Here is a 22,319-nt window from a genome sequence, read left to right as displayed (position 1 = left end):
TCTACAAACTCCACAGTTCTTTGATAACAGTTTCTAAAGATTTCCTGAGTGAAATACAGTATCAGTGGGTTACACGATTTCTAGGAAGTTTTCCTATTGTTTTGTAGTATACAAAATGGGCCAACTTGGCTGCATTTAGGGTTCATCAACCATTGCAAATGATTCTTCAAATGTTTTGGGTTTGGTAAAACCTAAAACACATTTTTGCCAAGCACTTTTCCTCCTTAATTTTTCAAACTGTGTATTTTAGGGAAAATTTGATCCATATGGTTTTGATTCATTTACTCTTATATCACTGACATTTTTTTTCCCTATGAAGCCATTTGATATCCAAGAAGCTTTCTGAGCTTTTCCTACATTCATTTTAAGCATTTTCCTCTCTAAAAAGAGGAAGTTCTGTTTGCAACCTCAGAGCCCATAAATTTTGAGTTCCTCTCAATTCAGCAATACTTACAAATACATTTGGTATAAATCTGGATTATTATGAACATATTTTATGTTTAGAGCAGATGGGCAGATTTTAGTTTCTGGTTTATGAGTGAAACCAATGACAAAATAAGAAAATAGGCTTAAATTACAAAAAAGTTTTGTTTTAGAGAACCTTTAACTGTTATTAATAAATCCCCATGGTAAGAACTATGCTGTGAGTCCTCGTTTCAAATTTTGTTCAGGTCTTGGGTAAGATGTAATTGAATAACCAGTACACCTGTCCTATTTCATGGATAATCTACTGAGGAAAGAAAAAATTCTCATAAAGATTTGTGTACTGGGCTTGAAAATGCCTGAATGTTTGCCCACCACTCAGCACCACTCAGGAACAAAGAGGAGGTCTGCAGATCTCATCTGCAGTTTATCCACCATTCATCTAGTAAGTCCGGCTGAATCATCACAGACTTATGGTGATGAGATACCATCTCTGAAATAGACTCAGAAAGGGCAGATAGCTCTTTACACTAAGACGACTGTGGTTAATGACATAAAATGCCAGGATCAACTTTTTGTTCTTATTCACATTTTACAAAAGCAAACCTTTAACTCTACCACCCATCCAGTTGCTTTTAAAGAATAATATTAAAATTGAGATTATTAGTGTGTAATGTATGTAAATTGCATATTTGGTGTCAGCTACGCCTATTAGGAAGCTTCTTCGTTTCATGCATATATGTATTAGACTATCATGGTTCCATTTCAAATTAGATTTCAATTGCTCAGCACAGTTCCTTTTGACAAACATTTGTTAATCCTGAAACTTATTAGGAAGAAGCATTTAAGTGTTAATATGTGTACTCAAAACTCAAGACTGTTTTTGATTTCACTTGTCATTTTTGGGACCACAGTGCTAACAACGATCTCAAATTCTTTAGCGGCCAAGGCAAAATGATGGTTGTTTGCTCATCCAAGGGGTAAGGACCTGTTATGTGGATGGGATATAGTCATTAAAAATGGTTGCAGTGGGTACTTCTCTGTTTCATTTGTTGCTGTGAAAATCTTTCCCACCGTGGCTTGGTGATTCCTTGCCTTTTTCTTTTGCTGTTGATATAGGGCAAAGCAATAAGGTTCAGCCTGGCGGTACAGCCAGCTTCTGTTTCAAGATAGATAATTTTTTGGGTGCACATCCAGAAGCTACTTGATGCTATTCTTGTTGACAAGCCATTCATTGTGTCCATTTCACACACTGGTTGCAAATTCTGTGCCCTTGACCTGCCTTTATCATTGTGAAGAATCAGACAAGCAGATAGCCTGCCACCATCCTATTTCCCAATGGAGGGGCTTTCTTCCCTTTACACTTTCCAGGAATTCATCTGTAGAAGAAAAAGGAGTGATTTTGATTAAAGAAATTTGTTGGGTGTAAGAAATTTGTTAGGTGTCAAACAAAGCTGGGGACAGAGAGATATTTTTTTACAAAAGTGGCAGCCTCTCAAAGACTTGAGCCTCTTTCTGTTTCTTTTCTAAAGCAGTTTGTGAGCTGATTGCCAGGACTTCAGAAGCCTCCATGTTTATGAAGGCTCAAGAATGTTTATGATCATAAACGAGCCCATTTCAGCTACACCAGAATAACCACTGGCCATTTGGAGGTTTCCATTCTGCCATATCAGGTTTTCGAGATATTCTGCTCCTGGATGAAAACATGGCTATTAATCCATTTGTTGAATCAATGCAGCCTGTAATTGACCTGGTACTTTTGGTTTTTCTCTAAGGCTGTGGCCGCTACACTTAAAGAGTATGAGGAGATCCCTGGTTTATGTCAGCTCCAGTCATAGCCTCTTGAGTTAGTTAAATTTGGCGAATTGTGAGAGAGACAACTACTTGGCCCACATCTCCTTTTTAAAGAAAGGGAGAATGTAGCAACCAGTGACTGAATCTTACATCATGTCACTGAAATGAGCCACAAGAAAACCTTCCTTGCTGAATTAATTATTTTTGTGTCTGCCGAACTGATTTAAATAGAAATTCTGTCAGCTATGTTCTCCTGTACATTGGGCAAATCGAATGCAACAACCTTGTGTTTTCTCTTTTAGTCCCATTTGAATTCCTCTAGCTATTGAGTAGAAAAAAAAAAATGAGCATTATTGCTTTGTCTATAACAAAGCAACTAGGATAAAAAGTTTCTCTTTGTAGTCGGCAATACACAGCCGTGCTAGATACTATGTGGGGCCAATGGCCTGAATCAACCTTTTATATGTGGTTGGAATGCAATGTAAAGCTTTTAATTTATTATTGCATTTGCAAAATGGCAATATCTTCAGAAATCTGAATACTTGCATATTTATTCAATTAGGGGATGAATGTGTGCTTTGTATTACAGGCATAGAAGACTTGATTCAGTCATTAGTTGTATACTGTTTGTGTGTGTGTGTGTGTGTGTTTGTTTTTCCAAAGAATCTGTCTCTGTAAAAGAGTCTGGGTTTCATCAGAGGTATATATTTTTCAATGTATAGTATAATATTTAAAAATTGCTCTTGACATTTAGCTCGAATTCAGTAAACTAGAGTTTCTGAGATTAGCGATTGCATTGGCCCTGCTGATCAATGGAACAGATGGCAAATTGGGAGACATTTGAAGAGAGTGCATTTTGCAGAATCACGGGGTATTGTGTCTACATTGGAGGGAATATTTCTTAGCTGTAAGATGACTGTTCGGGTAACCTTTAGCACTGAACTAATGAAAGAAGCAAGCATTACTTAAAGAAGTAACTCTTCCTTTTTTTCTCACGAAAATACTAATGTCTCATTTTGGGCAGCTTGTATTAAAAAAAAAATCTAGTTAAACTCTTGCATCTGTCAAACTCTTGCATCTGTCCTGAGATTTCAAAATACCTGCTGTAGAGATGATCCTCTATTTGTGTCGCTCTGTGCTTCTAGCTCAATGTCAACCGTTCCATGACTCTTCCAGGCAAAATTTCTTTTTTAGCCTCTATTGATGCCACATTATTATATTTATACCTTGTTAAAACACATACTAGACTCTATTCTATTATAGTGTATCCATACCCCCACTGCCTTTGATTATAAGCTTCTAGAGGAATGATACTATTTGCACACTCTGAAACCAAACTAAGTCTCATGATAAAGACTTGTTCCCCAAAGCAGGCTCTGTAGAACAGTGGTGTGATAGAAAAGCATTCTGAAGGTAAAATTTGGTAAAACTCAGAAATTACATCCCTTTACCTTTCAGTGTATGAGTGCACATTAGCCTACTAAAGGCCCTGACAAGTCTTGCAGTATGAAAATATGTTTAACTTTGTTTAATTCAGTGTATTCTAATCTGATTATGGCGCCCTTTTGTTGAATACCGAGCTATCAAGTTTTGAGGAACATCTCCTGGGATGTACTGAATGATGGAAAACCCAGGTGGAGACCCAACTCTTGATTCATTTGTTTCTAAAATGGCTTCTTGATTTTTTCCATGGGTGAATGTTTTTCTCTAATTAATGTCTGATAGTGCCTTCTACCTTAAAACAGTGTCAGCCGTTTGTGTAAGAACTTAGAGTAGGGGGAGACTAATTTTAAAGAAGAGACTATAAACTACCTAATAATATTTAGGATGAGGCAAATAAGGGGGTAAAGGAGAAGAAAGAATTCCTATCTAGTGAATTGATTGCAGTGTAAGTATAACTCATTAATTTAAAGACAGCCCCAATAGAGTTCAAACTTATCAGTCGCTTACTAGCTGCACATTTTCACATAAACTGTTTAAACTGTCTCAGCTTCTGCTGTGCCTTCTTGTTCAACTTAGACGATACTAAAAAAAAATCGTCTTGTAGACTTAGGCTGAGGAACATTAAATGCTTTTTTATAAAGCTAATGCTGTTGCAACAGGGCTTCATTATTGTTGACTTAAAAATACCATGTATGGCCAAGTGTGGTGGTTCACACCTGTAATCTCAGAACTTTGGCAGGCTAAGGTGGGATCGCTTGTGTCTAGGAGTTTGAGACCAGCCTAGGTAACATAGTGAGACCTCCTCTCTACAAAAGATACAAAAATTAGCTTGGAATGGTGGCCTGCACCTGTAGTCCCAACTACTCAGGAGGCTGAGGTGAGAGGACACCTTAAGCCCGGGAGGGTGAGACTGCAGTGAGCCATGATTGTACCATTGCACTCAGCCTGGGTGACAGAGTCAGAAAAAAAATTATGTGAATCTCTGACAGAAAATATCCTTTTGCTTGTCCATGAAAAATAAAGCAAACATGGAAACTGAGTGACATCAAAGGAAAGGCGGTATGTTGGTAAACTTACCACTTGAATATTTTCAAGTATTCCACTTAGACATTTCAAAGATCTAAGGATTCATATTGATGTCCACTCAGAATGCAGTAACTCTAAGGTGGCTGGATAAGATAGTCTCCAGAAATATAATGTACTAATATCAATTTATTTGAGAAATTCAGATTACAATAACATGAGAACCCACTATAATGAAAACTAAAGTCAACCATCCTTCATTTCATGGGGCTGGGAGCAGGGAGGGGAGAGGGTCGTCCTGCTGTTTTTCTTTTTGTATTCTAGTTTTGACTTATTGAAATGTAATATTGACATGAATGTATTTTTGAAAATATACAGTCTCTCTTCTATAACAATAGATAATGGGTAAATTAGAAGCATGATACTTGCCTCAAAGGCAGGGGAATCTGATATGCAGTGATGCTTCTCTCTCACCAGCCAAGGATAAGGGTAGCTAAAACATCATGTACCATCAAAAGGTTTTGGAACAGCCGGGCACGGTGGCTCACGCCTGTAATGCCAGCACTTTGGGAGGCGGGTGGATCAGGAGGTCAGGAGATCAAGACCATCCTGGCTAACACAGTGAAACCCCGTCTCTACTGAAAATACAAAAAATTAGCCGGGCGTAGTGGCGGGCGCCTGTAGTCCCAGCTACTCGGGAGTCTGAGGCAGGAGAATGATGTGAACCCAGGAGGTGGAGCTTGCAGTGAGCCGAGATCATACCACTGCACTCCAGCCTGGGTGACAGAGCAAGACTCCGTCTCAAAAAAAAAGGTTTTGGAACATAAGGGGCAATCTAAGTGATTTTGGGAGCACTTTTTAAAATCACTAGATTACAAAGATTTTATTTTGCTAGGATCTGCAGGAGCAGAATTAGTTTCTGTAGATGGAAGTAGATTCTGTATGTTGCCAGTCTACACCAAGCTGCCTGTGCGGTAGGAGACATAACCACTGCCCAGATTATGACCATAAGTACAAGTCGTAAGGTAGAAAAGAGAGCACAGCATCATTATTGGTTCAGCATCCCTGGAGTTAGGAATGGGAGAGAATTAAGGTAAATATGATTTTAGCTTAATGGTGTAGTAGTTTCTAGCTTTTGGAAGACTGTGTTCTCAGATGTTGTCTCACGTTTGTAGAGTTGGTACAAATTCCATTAATTTGATTAAATTTAATATTTTTTTGAGACAGAGTATCACTCTGTCACCCGGGCTGGAGTACAGTGATGCAAACATGGCTCATTGCAGCCTTGACTTCCTGGGCTCAGGTGATTCTCTTCCCTTAGGCCCCCAGTAGCTGGGACTACAGGTGCATGCCACCACACCCAGCTAATTTTTTTTCTTTTGTAGAGACGGAGTTTTGCTGTATTGACTAGGTTGGTCTTGAACTCCTGGGCTCAAGCAATCCTCTGGCCTCAGCCTCCCGAAGTGCTGAGATTACAGGCATGAGCCACCACATCTGGCCAAATTCCATGAATTTTAAATGAATGCTTATTCTGCCTTACCAGAGAGCCTATGAAACAGACCAGAAAGTGTTTTCTAAAGAGTATGCTCATGCCTGTTCTCCATTTCCCCATGATTAACAGAAATATGTTTCCTGACATCTACTCATCAGTATCACAGGTAAATCAGTATCACCAGGTATTTTCAGTTAGTTCTTTTCTTTATCTTAAGGATGTACCTTCCTTCACATGAAGAGAAGGGTAGGGAAGTTTCTTTTCTGTAGTCTTCAGACATTTCATAGATGGAACCTTATGCTATTGACTTTGGGCAGCCACAGAAATATTTGCTTACATCCTACATAGTTTGGAAGAAAGAAGACATTTCTTTGTTGAGCTGGACAACCATTTTCTTCTTTTAGCAGATCAGAATGTCTGCCTTACATGTTGTTAGAGTGGTAGGTGGAGGGAAAACTTTTAGGGAAATGGGAATATAGCATATATAGACCAACATTCCTCTGCTTGGGATAGGCAGAGTTGAAGCTCTTTTTGCTAAAAGGCAGTGTTTCTAGTTTATTATAAGTGATCTGTGAGTCTCAAATGGTACTGTGAAGTTAAAGGTCAGCAAGATTTGCATTTATGAATGGTTATTAGGGTGAATCAGCTCTGCATTTCCTTACATGGAAGTTTGGTTTACAGGCAATTAGAGAGAAAATTTTGAATGCCATATCACTGAAGTATTGTGAGATGCCCAAACATAGAGCTTTTCTCTTTCTATATTTAGAATCCCAAGTCTCAAAGGGTCAATTAATATTTAGCAAAAGTATCCTAGAGTAGTCATGAAATGAAACCAAGATACACGTTTGATTTTCCACAGTCATGTTCTCAGACTGAATTTTGAAACGGTGATAGGTTTGAGCACACACGCTTTAGAGGGCTACTGTGGTTGTGAGATATTTCCTGAAATGAGAAGAGTTAACAGCAGGTAATGTCATTCCTCCCAGAAAGAGTTTGAGGCTCTCTGTGTTAAGTGATGAATGAGGGTATCTGACCCACATCTGTTTTACATTAGAATGGAACATTGCCCTGACATCCTCAGGAGCATTTGTCAAGATTCCCTGGACAGAGCTTCTGTAAATTACATGTTGCAAATGTGTCAGGGTCAGATAAGAGGATATCATTAACTCCCCCAAGTTTACTCAGGGCTCCGTCAGTCCCTCTTAATATGCTAAGGGCCAACAATTTTCCTTGAGCCGTTTTGTTATATTTTTCATTCATAGAAGAAAAAAATATTTGCTATACTCCCCCGATATTGCACATGTTCTTTTCCCATAAATCATATTAATTGTAGACATGGTCACAAAGCATATTAAATGCAGGCATGCGTAAATGAATTAAAACATATGAGAATTTTATTATGCCCATGGTGGGTCTAACATAGTCAAATACCAGTGGTATTAACTGGCATGCTTTTTCATTTAGGTGGAATGAGCTTTTCCTTAATGGGCTTTATTGATAATAGATGGACATGATATGGTTATTCATCACTGGCTAGAAGTAAACTAGAAGTTATATATATATACACTTTAGAGGGAAGACTAGAAGGCTGAAAAACCCTTTATATCATACAAAATCATAATTCACAATGGTTTTTTATAAAACAACTAAATGTGCATATAAAATGTTAAATTAAAAGAACATCTGCCTTGTTAAGAACAAGTACCTATGGTTATGCAACTCATTTCTGTGCTAATTCTCTGTCTAGATTTATATTTTAGTCATCAGTCCCCAAAGAATATTGCTACTAAATTTAGCACTTAGCTCTATTGAGCAATACGTATTCAAAATAATTGGTAAAAAATAAGCTATTTCTGTGATTGGTCACAGGGCTGGAGATGAAACATACATAACCCCTTAGAGTTTAACTGAGACAATACTTACTGTACTCTTTACAATGAAAACTTGGAAATGTATGCTGCATATGAAGCACACTTGTCTGGCACTCATACTTCTTCATCATGCACTAAGCACAGCTACTTGTAAAATGTAGGCTAAGGATTAAAATAAAACAGATAAAGACATACTAAGCTGGGCATTTTACATGCACAGGTTTTCTATCTGGTTAGGTAAAGGTCAGTCTTGGCCTTTCCCTAACTCTCAGGATGGGTGAGAAGGTCACCACACATACCTTAAGAGAAACTTCTGCCTTCAGGCAACTTCCCTCTTGTGGCTTTCAAACAGACAGGACCCAAAATCTAATTATTTAGATGCTAATCAACTGCAGGATAATTCCTAAGGCATTTGAATCTGAGGACAACATTTTCAGGAAAGTCTCTGCTCTTTAAATTTAGGTTTTTAACCTCAAAGATACAGTTACTGAAATTTAACCATTAGATGACTCCAGTAACACCCATATTGGTAAAAAAAAAATTGGATGAATATTTGAACATTTTTGTTTGATTCTGAAAATAAATTATATCTAAATAAAAGATATAGTCAGTAGATTTTTGGAGGAAAGGATAGAAGGCTAAAAAAACTCTTTATGTCATACAAAGCTGTAATTCACAACATTAAAAAAAAACTAACTAAATGTGTATGTTAAATGTTAAATCAGAACATCTGATTTCTTAAGAACAGGAAAGAAAATAAAGACGTGAACCAAGAATTCCTACTAAAGAAAAAAGAAGCGCCTGGATGTACACCATAATTTACTAAATCATTTTAGATTTCTGATAAGCTTCAGGCACTTTCAACTGATGGGAAAACCATAATGCTTGTGCCAAGACAAATATTTTCCAGACATAGTTTTAAAGGTAAATCTTCATTTGGCCCACAGTTTTTATCTTTTTTATTTAATCTTACAATAGGAAAATTAATTCAAGAGAAATATGGCATGGAGCAATTGTAAAGACTTAAGTTTTTCCTGAACCATATAATCTTCCAATCAAGATATAAACAACCTATTTGGAATTCTGAAACTTGAGAATGAGTTTAAAGAGATCTTCACAAAATGTCTCTCTAATAATGCAAAAGATGGAGGAGCTGGTAGAAGAAATGTGGACATAAATTCGGAAGCTTTGAATTTGTTTTTAAAGGCTGTTCAGAAAACAGTTTAGGAACAGTATGTGGGACACATTTTGGAGGTAACAATGTAGAAATCTGCTTAATAGATTTTGTTTTTAGATGGTTCACAACTAAAAGTAAAAAGAAAGAGTTCTCCTTACTTCCTTTTCTGGCGAGACAGAACAGAGATCTTTATTAAAGAAAAACTCTTTCTGGTCATTGCATCTCCTGGATTTACCTGGCATTCAATGAGTGTGATCAGTGTTCAGGAGACAGAACTGAGTAGCCTTGAATTTGTTTCTTTTTCTTTGAAATTGTTTGTCAAAACTAGGCAATCAAGCTTCTCTAATACCCCAAATTAAAACAACAACAAAAAAATCAGGTACAAAATGCCAGCCCTGTAGTAGAAATAGCTTACTAATGGTTTAAGGGGAGGGCAAAAAAATCCACTTTACAACAAATGAAGGTTTTATTTTAGGCTTTGAATTACAAATTCGAAGGAATTTGTAGGAAAAGCATGCATAAAAGAAATTCTGACATTACTCTTAAAAAGAAAATGTGACTGGAAGGCATTCCATAACCATATTGGATAAGTTCTAAGAAGTTCATTTACCAACTTGTTTGTGCACAGAAAGAGATTTCCATAGCTTCCCTTGAACCACGTGAAACACAAAGTAGCTTTTAAAGAAACATACATGAAAGTGTAACGGAACCTTCTACAGAGATTTGAGGTTTTACATTATGTGAGGGGAGAGTAATGCATTTTCTATTGATGTCCTCACTTCCCCTGCCAACACATAATTTTAAAAAATGTAAAACAGTAGGTTTGTAAAATGGTGTATATTTCTCAAGTTTTCTCAGTGTGAAATATTGAAATAAATCACATTATAGTTATTTATTAATCTCAGTTTCAGGCCAAATGTAGGAAAATGTTAGTGCAGTATTCCCCATCCTTATAAGATTCTTGAGATTATGATAATCATATGTGACCATCACAGTGGAAATAAGAACTTGTGAATGTCTGTCTTAGGGGCTCTATCAGGGAAGTCAAAGGAACAAAAGATAACTGGTCTCTGGTCCCCTCTGTGCCCTCACATCAGCCCCTGCAAGTATTGGTTTGCTGTGCTGAGTGCTGTGGCTAAAGGAGACGCCCTCACTAGCTTCCTGTGTGTGACAATAGTGACACACAGGAAGACTCTGCAGGTGTCCTTCCTATTTGAGTCATGTTTCAGGATGTCTTAAAGCTACTCAGCCCTAGAATCTTTGAGGAACTATCTTTCTATTGCCCTAATATGGCCCTGCAGACAGGGTACCTTCTCCATCCTTCAATAGATAGACTTCAAGGTCTTAGAGTTAAATCCTGTCCTAAGGAATTTTCTAATGCAGTGACTGCCAAAAACTGCTTCATGAACAACATCATAAGCTGATTTTTGCTTATAGGAAGGACTTGTTTCTTCTCTTTTAGGACCTTCTTGGGTCCGCCTGTCCCCTGTAATTGCTTATTGCTGCCTTCAAAGTTATGCAAACAAAAAATGTATGGCAGGGGATTTTTAAAAAAGTTTATCACAAAAATGTACATATAGCTCATGGGAAAGTGTGCATGTTTTGAATAAAATTCTGCTCTGAGCTCATCAAATATAACTGTAGATAGAGCATTCCATTTCTCCCTTAAAGCGACATACCATTGACTGAATTTCAAGTAAGTGTCTTCATGAAGGACACTATTAATTTAAAGTTTATTTTCCTTTTATTTAGTGCCACTGGATATCTTTCCTCTCTGGACTAATATAGTTACCAAATTGCTTTTTCTAAGTTTTTGAATTTTCCTTAACACAACTTATTCCTGGTAAAATATTTAGCCTGTGCGATGTATTCCCTTTCATTAAAAAAATCACATTTTAAAATGTTTTTATGTTCATGTCCAATCTCACCCATCAGGATCTCACACAAAAATGTGCTCCTGATGTGAAAAGAGTGTGACCAGCACCAAACAACCTCTAACTTAAAGAATCTTTCCTTCTAAAAGAGATGTCTAATTTGGGCTGAAATTTCATAATTAATAAATTAGTGTATCAACTGAAATTCATGAATTTTCCAGGTATACCCTGTGAAATCATCTGTAAAGCTCAAAGAAACGCAAAAAGAACCCATGTAGATGGAAAACATATCCAGGAACTAATTTAAATCCATTCTTAGTTATGTTCAAGTTTTTTAAAATAGAGAAATGAAGAAATTAACTTGCTATAAACCATGCTGGGTAGGGCCCTAAAAGAGCCTACATTCTAGTGATTTTCCATCTTCCTGGAATTGTCAGTCCTGTTGATGCTTACTTTATTTTTTGACTTTCACTTTCTCCAAATCCCCATTAAAACAAAACTAAACTCTGCCACAAATGATGTTTTGTTTGTTTGTTTGTTTTAAAGAATATAACATTTTAAAAAATTGTAAAAAACAGATGTTTTACCACATAGCTCAAAAAATTTTACATTCCTGGGATGTCTTTCAAAATGTGGGCATTGCTGTGTTGCTTTGCCCACACGGGCCCACCTTCCCATGTGCGTGCATAGACAATAACTCAAATGAAAGAGAGACAGCAAAATGAAAAACAGGATTTCTGGGGAAGGCAGGGACATCCATCCAAATGATCTGTTCAAATGGAGGAAGAGTGGATAACTGATAACCCACAGAAGGTGGATCTCTTTTTCTCTGTCTGTTGGGGGCTAACTGAAGATGGATCAGCTCAGAGCTGTAGTTCAAGAAGATTTGGCTTAATCATAAGGATTATGCAAACCCTTCCCAAAGGCAATTATGGGATCCTTGCTTTTGGAATCTGACTTGAGATGCTTTCTGGGAAGCAAAACTAGACCTGCCCCGTGCCCGACCTGCCTCTCAGATTCCTGCCTTGCTGGAACTCCTCCTAGATCCAGGGTTCTATTGCCTGAATTATGAGAGCTATTTTGCAGTTAGCACGAAGGCTTATAATAAGGGCTTGGTTGTCATTTCTGCCCTCTCCTCTTTCTCTTAGTTGCACACTTTAATCTCTATAGGCTTCAGACTTCCAAAAATAAGACACAACTGTTGTGGAAATGTTGTGGAATTGTTGGATACTGCATTTAAATACTTTGTAAGTAGATGTGTCTTGGGGGGCTCTTCACCTGGTGTTAGATTTCTTTTGCAATTGCTTTTGAACCCTGCCACAGAAGGGTACACAGTTTAGAAAAATCACTTCCCCTCTCGTGTGGCAGTTTTCCAGCTGCAAAATTAATTATCCACTTACTTTCACCATGAGGTGCTGTAAGGGTCAGGGATCTTGAGTTTGTGAAACACTTCACCAGGTTGATCTGAAAGTTGTTCTTTCACAGGATATTTTTTTCCCTCAAGTTGTCTTACTCTCCAGGTTATTTACAAAACTGAACGTTTTAAGAACATGTTTGCATTTCAGGCTTGTCTTTCCTTTTAACACTATATATCTATGAAATGGTAGTTTAGGGAAGAAATAAAATAGTAGGTAATGGAGGCTTTTACTTGGAGAATCATTTACATTTCATTCATCCGGCACTTAATATGTGTCAAGCACTCACTGCTTTAGGTGCTGGGATATAAAGATGAGTAGGTTGCTCCTCTCAAAACTCTCACCAGTCAAAGCAGGTGACTGAACTAATGAATATACAGTGGAAGGGGTAAGTAAAGTACCAGGGACCATCAGAAGGGGAGTAAATATTTCTAATTACCAGAGGATGGCCAAGATAAGGAAAGGGGCTTTCTTGAGAGGGAACACTATTTAAAAAAAAAAAGGCACAGAGATCTCAAAGTACATGAAAAATAACTTGATTTGGATTCATTTATCTTTTAAAAATATAAGCAAATGACTGTTTAAAAACCACATGTGAAACTTCCAGATATAATGTATGAATAGACATTTTTCTGTATGAACAGATATAATTTCTCCCTCTTTTCATCCTTTTTTTCCTCTTCTTTGAAATTCCAGTCTGATTTTATCACTGGAGACATGGTGTAATTTCTCGCTTTCCTCTTCTCCTTCCTTCTTTTCCTTTCCCCCCTCTTCTCCCTTCTTCTCCCTCCCCCTTTCCTTCTTCTGAAACTGCAGTCAGATGTTATCGTCGGGCATGATGTAATATCTCTGCCACTTAGAATTGGGGTCATAGTCTCCAGGACAGCTCTTTAACAGATTTCCAAAGAAATAAAAACTGAACCGTCAAGTTATTCTTTCAGCTGTAGGCTGCAATCTGGTTCTCTCTGCATTTTAACTTCTTCCCAATCTGGCTGTTTTTTTAGGTAATGGGACTCCTGACCAACCACGGTGGGGTACCTCATCAGCCCCAGACTGATTACGCGCTCTCCCCTCTCACCGGGGGTCTGGAACCTACCACCACGGTGTCGGCCAGCTGCAGTCAGAGACTAGACCATATGAAGAGCTTGGACAGTCTGCCAACATCTCAGTCCTACTGTCCACCCACCTATAGCACCACAGGCTACAGTATGGACCCTGTCACAGGCTACCAATATGGGCAATATGGACAAAGTAAGCCTTGGACTTTTTAGGGGGCAATTACTCCTGGAAGGGAGATAAACTCAACTCTTACTTAAGAAAGGTCAATTAGAGGCATGATTAAGCCTCACATGCCGGTATTGATTTTTTTTTTTTTTTTTTTTTTTGCAAAACCAGCTGACTGTTCCAGCAAGGGCTTCCTTGTGTAATTATTTTCTTAACCGATGTCAACAACATCTTGCGATTATTAATTGTTGAGACGTGAAACCTGATTGCCACTAGGTAAAACACAAGGGTTGGCCAAAATGAAATAATCCCTGACATTAGAAACACATGTTCTTAATGAGGTCAGCTCCAGGATCATATGGGGGATAATCCCAGGGACACAGAGTTGTGTCAAACTTGTCTCAGGAATAAAAATATTAGTCTCAAGCCTTTGATACCACGGTATTAAATATGACATTGTCAGCCTGTAGCTGATCTTGCCCCTGACTGTGAATTGTCCCAGCATGACCTAAGAAGCTGCGTGTGTTTCCTTACAGGTGCCTTTCATTATCTCAAGCCAGATATCGCATAAGTGAACTGTCCACTTGGAGCTAAAACTGGCCCTGTTTCTGGTCTTCGCAGCCTAGACATGAAGAATCTGCTCAGAAAACAAACAAAAAAAAATTACCCTTTTGTTTGGGGCGGGGAGGTCCCAATAGGAGACAAAGGAGAGCGATTGATTTTCTTCCTCCAATAGTTGGTTTCAAATTTTTTGAACATGTTTGACAAAAGTGGTGGAGAAGAAGAAGACCTGGAGCAATAAAGAACAAATGCAACATTTTAAGGCAATGGTTTCACATGGTTACATATCAAAATATCCCAGTTCTTTAGTGCTGATCATCGAGGAGCTAGAACATTCCATTTGCTTGTGTGCGTGCACGTGTGTGTGTGTGTGTGTGTGTGTGTGTGTGTATTGAGATTTACCTGGACTGGTTTGGGCAAGCAGGCTATTTTAAAATATGATAGAATACTCTAAAGTATAACATGTTGATGTTCGATGCTGATACTTGTACAACTTTAAAACTGCTCACTTCATGAAGCAAGAATGGAGGAATCCTTGACTCTTACACACTGGAAATTGATGTAAAAATAAATGCCACCATTTTTTAGGAAGCTAGACTAGCTGTAAAGGACCTCCTAAATAAATTATTTGTTACTGTATCCTCATTTGTAATCTAGTTGTCAATAAATGTCCCGGATACGTCTTGCTAACAGGATATGGGCTACCAGGAAGAAGGACTTGTTTCCTTTTCTGGTGTGGGGAGAGGTGTGTGACGTTTTTCCAGTTCACATTTATTTGGTAGCCCACCTGGGTTGGAGGAAGGGCATGGTGGAGAGAAAGTGACATGCATTCACATATCTGCTTATCAGTGTGCAATACTGTGTACCTCATGGATGCTTTGGCAATGCCCAAGGCGATATAAACAAAATCAGAACTATATTTTTGCAGGTGCTTTTATTTTCACAGCCCATAATTCATAGTTATAGAATGCAGTGATGTTTGCCATTTGCTGGACAACCAACACCCGTGTTGCTCCTTTGATTAGAGATCAGATCAGATAATTATGCTTTTAAACTGATTACGTTTACATTCTTCTCTTTTCTATGAAAGGCAGGGCAAGAACAGAAATGTTCATATGGCTCTCATGTACTTTTAAATTATACATTGATATCCAATATTAAAAGATTATAGGAACTGAGGTTTACATACGTTTGTGTGGCGACATTTTAGAATGTCAATAAATTTGTTTTTTGAATTGTTGAGAGGAACAAGAAGGTGAAAGGCAGTGTTATTTATTTCTTTCTATTCTTGGAACCATGAATGAGGTAGGCACAAATACATTCCTTTTAGAGTTAAGAACTATGACGTAGCGAGTTAGTGAGACTAGACATAGTACCGAGTTTAGTTCATGCATTGGTCTTAGAGGGTGATGGAACAAGAGAAGTACTATCTTTGTGTTGCAGCCTCAACCAACAACAATGTGTTGTAAAAATGTCTTTCATGTAAAAAGTGCAGTAAATATTTACTATTTATAATGAATAAACAGTTATGAAAACTTGCCCACTACTGCTTTTTTGGGGGAACTGGTGAATGTAGTATAAATGAAAACTTGGCAATGGGGAGCCCAATATACATGTACTTCACTTCTAGTGGAACCTTTCTATGAGAATATACTGTAGACAAATAAGGTTACACAACCCACAGTTGTACTCTCTTGAAGAAGCTTGTTGAACACACTTTTAAGGATTGAAGTTTATGTTTTTATCAGTGTAGCATCTAGAAAAACCCTTCAGTTTAGCTTCCTGCATCTTCCTTTGGTTCTCTCAGAGTTATCCAGTCCCTTACCTGTCACTTAGATATATGTTTTCCCTGGAGTACCAGGCTCCATCTTCATCTCTAAGTCATCTCCACTGAAATTTGTAATTAAAACTCTCATATTTTATTTATTTTATTTTAGCAGCCTACTTTATTCTATATGAAAGATATTACTGCCTACTTCATTCATTCTTCCTTTCTTCCTTCTCCTTCCCTCCTTCTCCTGATCCTTTCTTCTCTCCCTCCCTCCCTTCTTCCTGAAAGTATTTAATGAGAGTCCAAATGTGCTAGGCATGGTGATTGGCACTTGTGTTATAGCAGTGCTTGTAGCCTAGTGGAGAAGGCAGAGGAATAAATGCACAGTTTCAATAAAGTGTGAGGACTGTTATTGTAGAAGGAATAATCATAATACCTTTTGAAGCTCTTACTTGTATTAACTTATTTACTACTCTTCACATGTCACATGCAGCAAGTGATGTCATTACCATTTCTTTTCTACAGATGAAAAAACTGAGGCTTAAGGAACTTACATGAATCACTCAGTGGCAGAGCTAGGATTTGAACCTAGTGCAATCTCGGTGCCCAAGGTGTTTAAACTCATGCTCTTCTGCTTCCTCAAGACTGGTGTGAGAAAACCTTACAGTCAGGAAGATCTAAAAGGGTGCTGTCCAATTAGAAGCTACTAGCCATGTATCCCTATTTAAATTTAAAGCAAACCGAAGTACATAAAATGACAAAATTAGTTCTTAAGTTGCACTAGCCACATTTCAAGTGTGCAATAGCCACATGGGGCCAGAAGCTGCCATACTGGGGATCATTGCTGTGGAACATTCCACAGCACAGGAAAGTTCCACTGGTCAGCTGATTGAACACATGTGAGTTCATAGTTTAACAATATCAAAAACTTGAAATGCAGTAGGTAACATTTTCCAAAGTTGTAAAATGGTTTAGGTTTTTTTAGTTCACACACTCATCTTTCTGATCAAATGTGTTGCTCTTCTTCTGACAATTATTCCAAAAATAATTTAAGAGGAAAGGAAGATAATCTTTACAGCACACTTACTTTCGTTGTCTTGTTTAATCCTCACAATGTCGCATAAGGTAGGCATTATTAACCCCAATTTATAGATAAATGCACTGAGGCCAAAGCTGTTAAGAAGCTGGGCCAACATTACATATAGCCAGAAAAGGAAAAAAAAAAAAAAAAAAAAAAAGACTTTGGCTTCTATGCAACCATGTGGCAGAACCTGTTTGTTTTATTTGCCTCTCCAAATGCTGCTTGCAATACCCACTTAATTATATCAGTCTCACCTCATGCCAAACTCAAGTTGCAAACAGGCATTTTAAAAAATCATTCACTCCCAATACATGAGAGGAATGCTGCTGGGATTCAGATTACACAAGAGAAACTCATTTTACATGATCGGTTTTCCTTTCTGTCTCCTGATACCAGAACTTGCCATGAATGGCTTATATCTTATTTTGATATATTTCTTTGTGTCCTTTTCTTGTTTCTGCATGTCTTTGAAATCTATTTCTCTGCTATTACTTCTCGTGTTGAAAGTCCCTGTAAATCTTTTTTCTCCAGACTCTTAAAATATCTAATAAATCTCTGGAGAAATGCCATGTGATTTCTTTCAGTCAGAGTTCCTACCCTCATTTGCTGGGACAAGTAGCCTTAAGAACTTTGACCTTTTGACATTCAACAGAACTTGAACCTGATTTTATGTGGGGGGTTCCCCCTTGTCCATGGAGTTATTTAATTTCATCTGAAAAATTAAAAGTAAAAGCTGAAAACTAAAACTCAAATATTAAATTGTGGATGTAACATTGTCAGCTGCTGAGCCATTCCTTGGCAGCAATTTTTCTAGGAATAGATATCATACATTTCACATCTATGACAGAAGCAAGCATATTGTTTTATGCCTTTGATTTAGCCCAGTCTGGAAATGTATTTTCATATACACTTGGATGCTTGGGAAACATCCTAGGTTAGAAGGGATCTTCATTAGTGCTGGCGTATAGAGCCAGCCACTGGTTCATGGCTATAAGTTTAGGAAGTCTTAAATGGAGAAGGAGATGGATTCATTAATGCCTTTTATCTGAATATGGCATGGAAGACTCTATCTGAAAACTACATAATTAAGAGTTAAAATTAATACACAGGACCAGATCCAAAGTATCTGTAAGAAGGAAATCTATTTACCTGAGCCTCAACCATTCTGATGGAATAAGTCTTGGTGTTAAGTCATTCACGGATAAGGAAAGCTGATGTCAAACATGGTGGGCACAGTAAGTGGTGACTGGCAGTATTTGTGCAAAAAGTTCCACATGGCCAGCCTCAGCCTCAGATAAGTACTCACGGAGCTTTAAGTCAGTGATAGATGATGCATGAGAGAAAAGGAAGAAAACAAAGCTGGGTACAGGACTTCTCACCAGATGCCAGTGATATGAGCTAGTTCTCCTTTTTCCATAGACCCCGCTTTGAAATTGCTGACCATGGCGTCCCACGTGCCTAGCACCATGTCTGACCCATTACAGGTACTCAGAACATGCCTGTTGAATAAATGGATAAATAAATAGATGAAAAGCGATTTTCTTATACTGTCCCTACATGATCTTCTGAGCAGGGAGATAATTGTATGACCAGAGGTACACAGATTGCCCCAAGGTTAGATTGGCACGAAGTCTTAGGAAAGGAGTGAGAGGCAGTTGGCCTAACAAGTCACTCAAAAGCCATATTTCTGATGATTTTGACTGTAGCAGAGGATACAAGGTGGTGATTTGTGGGATTCACCACTGGAAGGATTAGAACAGAAAAGGGAAATAGCCAGTTGCTTTATTGCTTAGAAAAGTAGCTATTAGCCCTGGCTGTTCAGTAATCTGCACATTAAAAACAAAGAGAGAGAAAGAGAGAGAGAGAGAGGAGAAAAAGAGAGAACATTCAGATCACTGAACTTAGAATCCACGAAGACAAATGCCAGGAAAGTTGACAAAGCAGGAGCTCTGGGAGAGGCCTCTGGCTGCATTGCAACCGTGGCCACACCTGATTAGATAACTTTTCTGGGGCTTGAAGCAGTGGTCAGGGCTGTTCACCACAGCCCACCTGAGACAGGAAGTATGGACACAGCTTAGCCTTATCTCCCGACAAACCTGACTACCCGCTCTCAAGCCAGACGGTGAGATACAGAAAGGCAGGAGTTCCGGCCGTGGTGCATGAGGAAGACGGGTGGAATTAGGAGGATGAGTCATGCCAAGTTGGTTGATATTGTGTTATGATCCCATCATTTTCCCAGCTGGAGGCCTACAAAGCCCCACCATGCAAAAATGAGGAATGCTTGAGCTCTTCCCCAAGAGGTGTGGCGACATCTTATTCCCCAGGCTCACGTGATCCTGTGGCATTTGGGAGAGTGTAAAGCACGGAGCTGAAAGCCTAATTGCCTTTCCATTCTGCTTGTCTGGCATCCCCCATTCCATGCCGCTGAACATACATAGAGCTGCCGAGTCTCAAAAACAATCCCCACAATCCCGACTCTTCACTGCTTGCAGAGTTGAGGGAGATGGGCAGTGATTGTTATTTCCTAATTAATTGCTTAATGCATTGGATACTAACCAAGCTCCTATTGTGCAAGTAGGAACAGCGGGACTATAATGGTGAGTAAAACACAGTTTCTGTTGTTGAAAGACCCCAGGACAGAGGAATGAGCTGGATAACTCAGGAAAGAGTTGGAACACAAATAACATGTAAGCAAAAGTTAGTATAAGAACCAAAGAGAGGGTATGACTCTGCCTGACGTTGGAGCACTTTTCAGAGGAAGTGACCCTGGGGCTGAATCTCTAAGGATAAGTGGAAATGTATTGGTTAGATACAGTGGCAAAGGGCATGCCAGTTCATTTTTACATGATGCCACCTGTTAGATTATCAAATTAAAGGAGCCAGGAGATCAGACAGGGGCTGCCCCCCACCGATTCTCTAGTCAGAAGGGTCCGCAGGCAGAGCCTTCTGGGAAACCCTAGTTGATAGGGTCCAGAAGGTCTGAGATGAGGTACAGTGGGGCAATTCTTTCTTTCCTAAAAACAGATTCAGAGAGTCTCAATCTCAAGGGCCAGTTAAGAAACTCATAGGTGAGCCTGTAATCCCAGCACTTTGGGAGGCTGAGGCAGGCAGATCACTTGAGGTAAGGAATTCAAGACCAGCCTGGCCAACATAGTGAAACCTTGTTTCTACTAAAAAAGTACAAAAATCGGCTGGCAGTGGTGGTGGGCACTGTAATCCCAACTACTTGGGAGGCTGAGGCACGAGAATTGCTTGAACCCAGGAGGCAGAAGTTGCAATGAGCCGAGATCATGCCACTGCACTCCAGCCTGGGTGACACTGTGAAAATCCATCTCGAAAAAAAAGAAAAGAAAGGAGGAAAGGAAGGAAGGAAGGAAGGAAGGAAGGAAAGAAAGAGAAAGAGAGAAAAAGAAAGAAAGAAAGAAAGAAAGAGAGAGAGAAAGAAAGAAAGAGAGAGAGAAAGAAAGAAAGAAAAAGAAAGAGAAAGAAAGAAACTCATGGGTGAAGGAACATATGTCTACTATCATTATCCTCTTCCTAAGCTGATCCTCCAAAGTTTGGTAGGGGGGTAATGCTCACTCTTAGTGGCCCAGCTGCATTTTTATAGATGGACGACTCTTTGTTGGAGGTCTGGAAGCTGCTCCATGCTTGTCCCTGGCATTTGCCTGGGAAGCTGCAATGCTCCTCAATACTTCTATAGATTGTTCCAGGCTTGCTGGGATGATCCATTCTTACTTAACTGGGTACTTTGCCAAGGACAGGCCCCAAGATCTCTTTGCTCAACTTTGATGGGTCAAAATGAGAAAAGCTGTTGCTTTCTCTCTTCTACTTGAGCTCCAAGTTTAAATTCTTCTTTGGGGCAAGCTTTACCCTTTTCCCCTTTGTAAGCACACTAGTGGGTCTCTTGGTTGTGTAAAGGAAAAGCAAACATCTGACTCTGAGATGGAGGGTAGACTACACGTAGATGCATATAGAGATGACGAGAAGCTAAGCAGCTTTGTACAAGCATGTCAAAAGCTCAATTTGTAGGTAGAGTTTTATGTTTGCAGATTATACCTAGTTGTAGGGAACCAACTCCTGCTTTCTGTCTTGGAAGAGTAGAGGCCTACTCAAGGGAAGGAAACTACCCCCAGAAACAAAGGGGGCAGGCTGAGGGCCCCAGTAGAAGAATGTGGGTCTGGGAGAGCTGCTGTCCTCTCAGGCAATCATGGCTGAGTCAGGTTCCCAACAGAAAACAGCCACTATACTTGAATTGGAAATTTAGAGAAGGATTTTTAATAAGAGACTATTTACAAATGAAGTGGTGGAGGGAAATCACAAAGGATGATGTAGAAACCTGAGGATAGTTGGGCAGCTATGGAGTGGGGTGGGTGAGCTTACTGAAACCTGGAAATAAAGAGCTGTGTAGAACAAGTGGTTCTGACACTGACCTCTGAAGAACGATGCAGACATCCAGAGGAAACGTCAAAGGGAGGGATCCAGGGGACAAATGTCCTGGTCTAATTTTCTTCTCATCTCCCAACTCCTGCTGGGGCTCCCATGGACTGAACCCAGTTAGAACCAGAGGGCACAGGAGTCAAGCTTGTGCTCCATACACCAATCCCCTGCAGAGAGAGAGAGAGAGCCAGGTAGGGAAAGGCGGAGAAGGATCTGGGAGAGTCTGCAGCTTATGCCTAGGCTTGGGTTTTCTATTTCGCAGTCTGCTATGGTCTGAATGTTTGTGTCCCCTCCCCACCCTGCCCCCAAATTTTTATGTTGAAATCCTAATCCTCAGGGTAATGGTGTTATAAGGTGGGGTCTTCGGAAGATAATTAGGATTAGATGAGGTCGGGAAGGTGAAGCCGTCATGAATGGGATTAGTGTCCTTGTCAATAAGAGTCCCAAGAGAGTTTGCTACTTCTTCTCTGCCATCTGAGGACACAGTGAGAAGGTGCCATCTATGAAACAGGAAGCAGGCTCTCCTTAGACACTAAATCTGCCAGTGCCTTGATCTGAGACTTCCCAGCCTCCAGAACTGTGATAAATAAACTTCTGTGGTTCATAAGCCACCCAGTTTATGGTAGTCTGTTTTATTAGCCTGAATGAACTATAACACAGTCCCTTTCAGTTATCCCCAACCCCTTAAAAAGCCTTAGACAGCCTTAACCATCATCCTAAGGAATTCAGGGAA

At 39.2% G+C, this 22,319-nt stretch overlaps 1 protein-coding gene across 2 annotated transcripts in view; it reads left to right on the top strand.

Moving 5' to 3' along the window:
* The window catches only part of PAX3 (paired box 3), a 101,035-nt gene extending 85,199 nt beyond the window's left edge, over window positions 1-15,836 (top strand). For both annotated transcript variants that reach the window (XM_005574422.5, XM_005574421.5), the window contains exons 8-9: window positions 13,517-13,763; window positions 14,273-15,836. In XM_005574422.5, the coding sequence (XP_005574479.1) occupies window positions 13,517-13,763; window positions 14,273-14,307 (282 nt within the window). In that variant the 3' untranslated portion in view covers window positions 14,308-15,836. The remainder of the gene's footprint in view (window positions 1-13,516; window positions 13,764-14,272) is intronic.
* The last annotated feature ends 6,483 nt before the right edge of the window (window positions 15,837-22,319 follow it).

The sequence above is a fragment of the Macaca fascicularis genome, chromosome 12 (assembly GCF_037993035.2).
Source record: "Macaca fascicularis isolate 582-1 chromosome 12, T2T-MFA8v1.1".
Taxonomy (NCBI): Eukaryota; Metazoa; Chordata; class Mammalia; order Primates; family Cercopithecidae; genus Macaca; species Macaca fascicularis.
The sequence above is the reverse complement of the archived record's forward strand: the minus strand, read 5'-3'. Positions and strand labels throughout refer to the sequence as shown.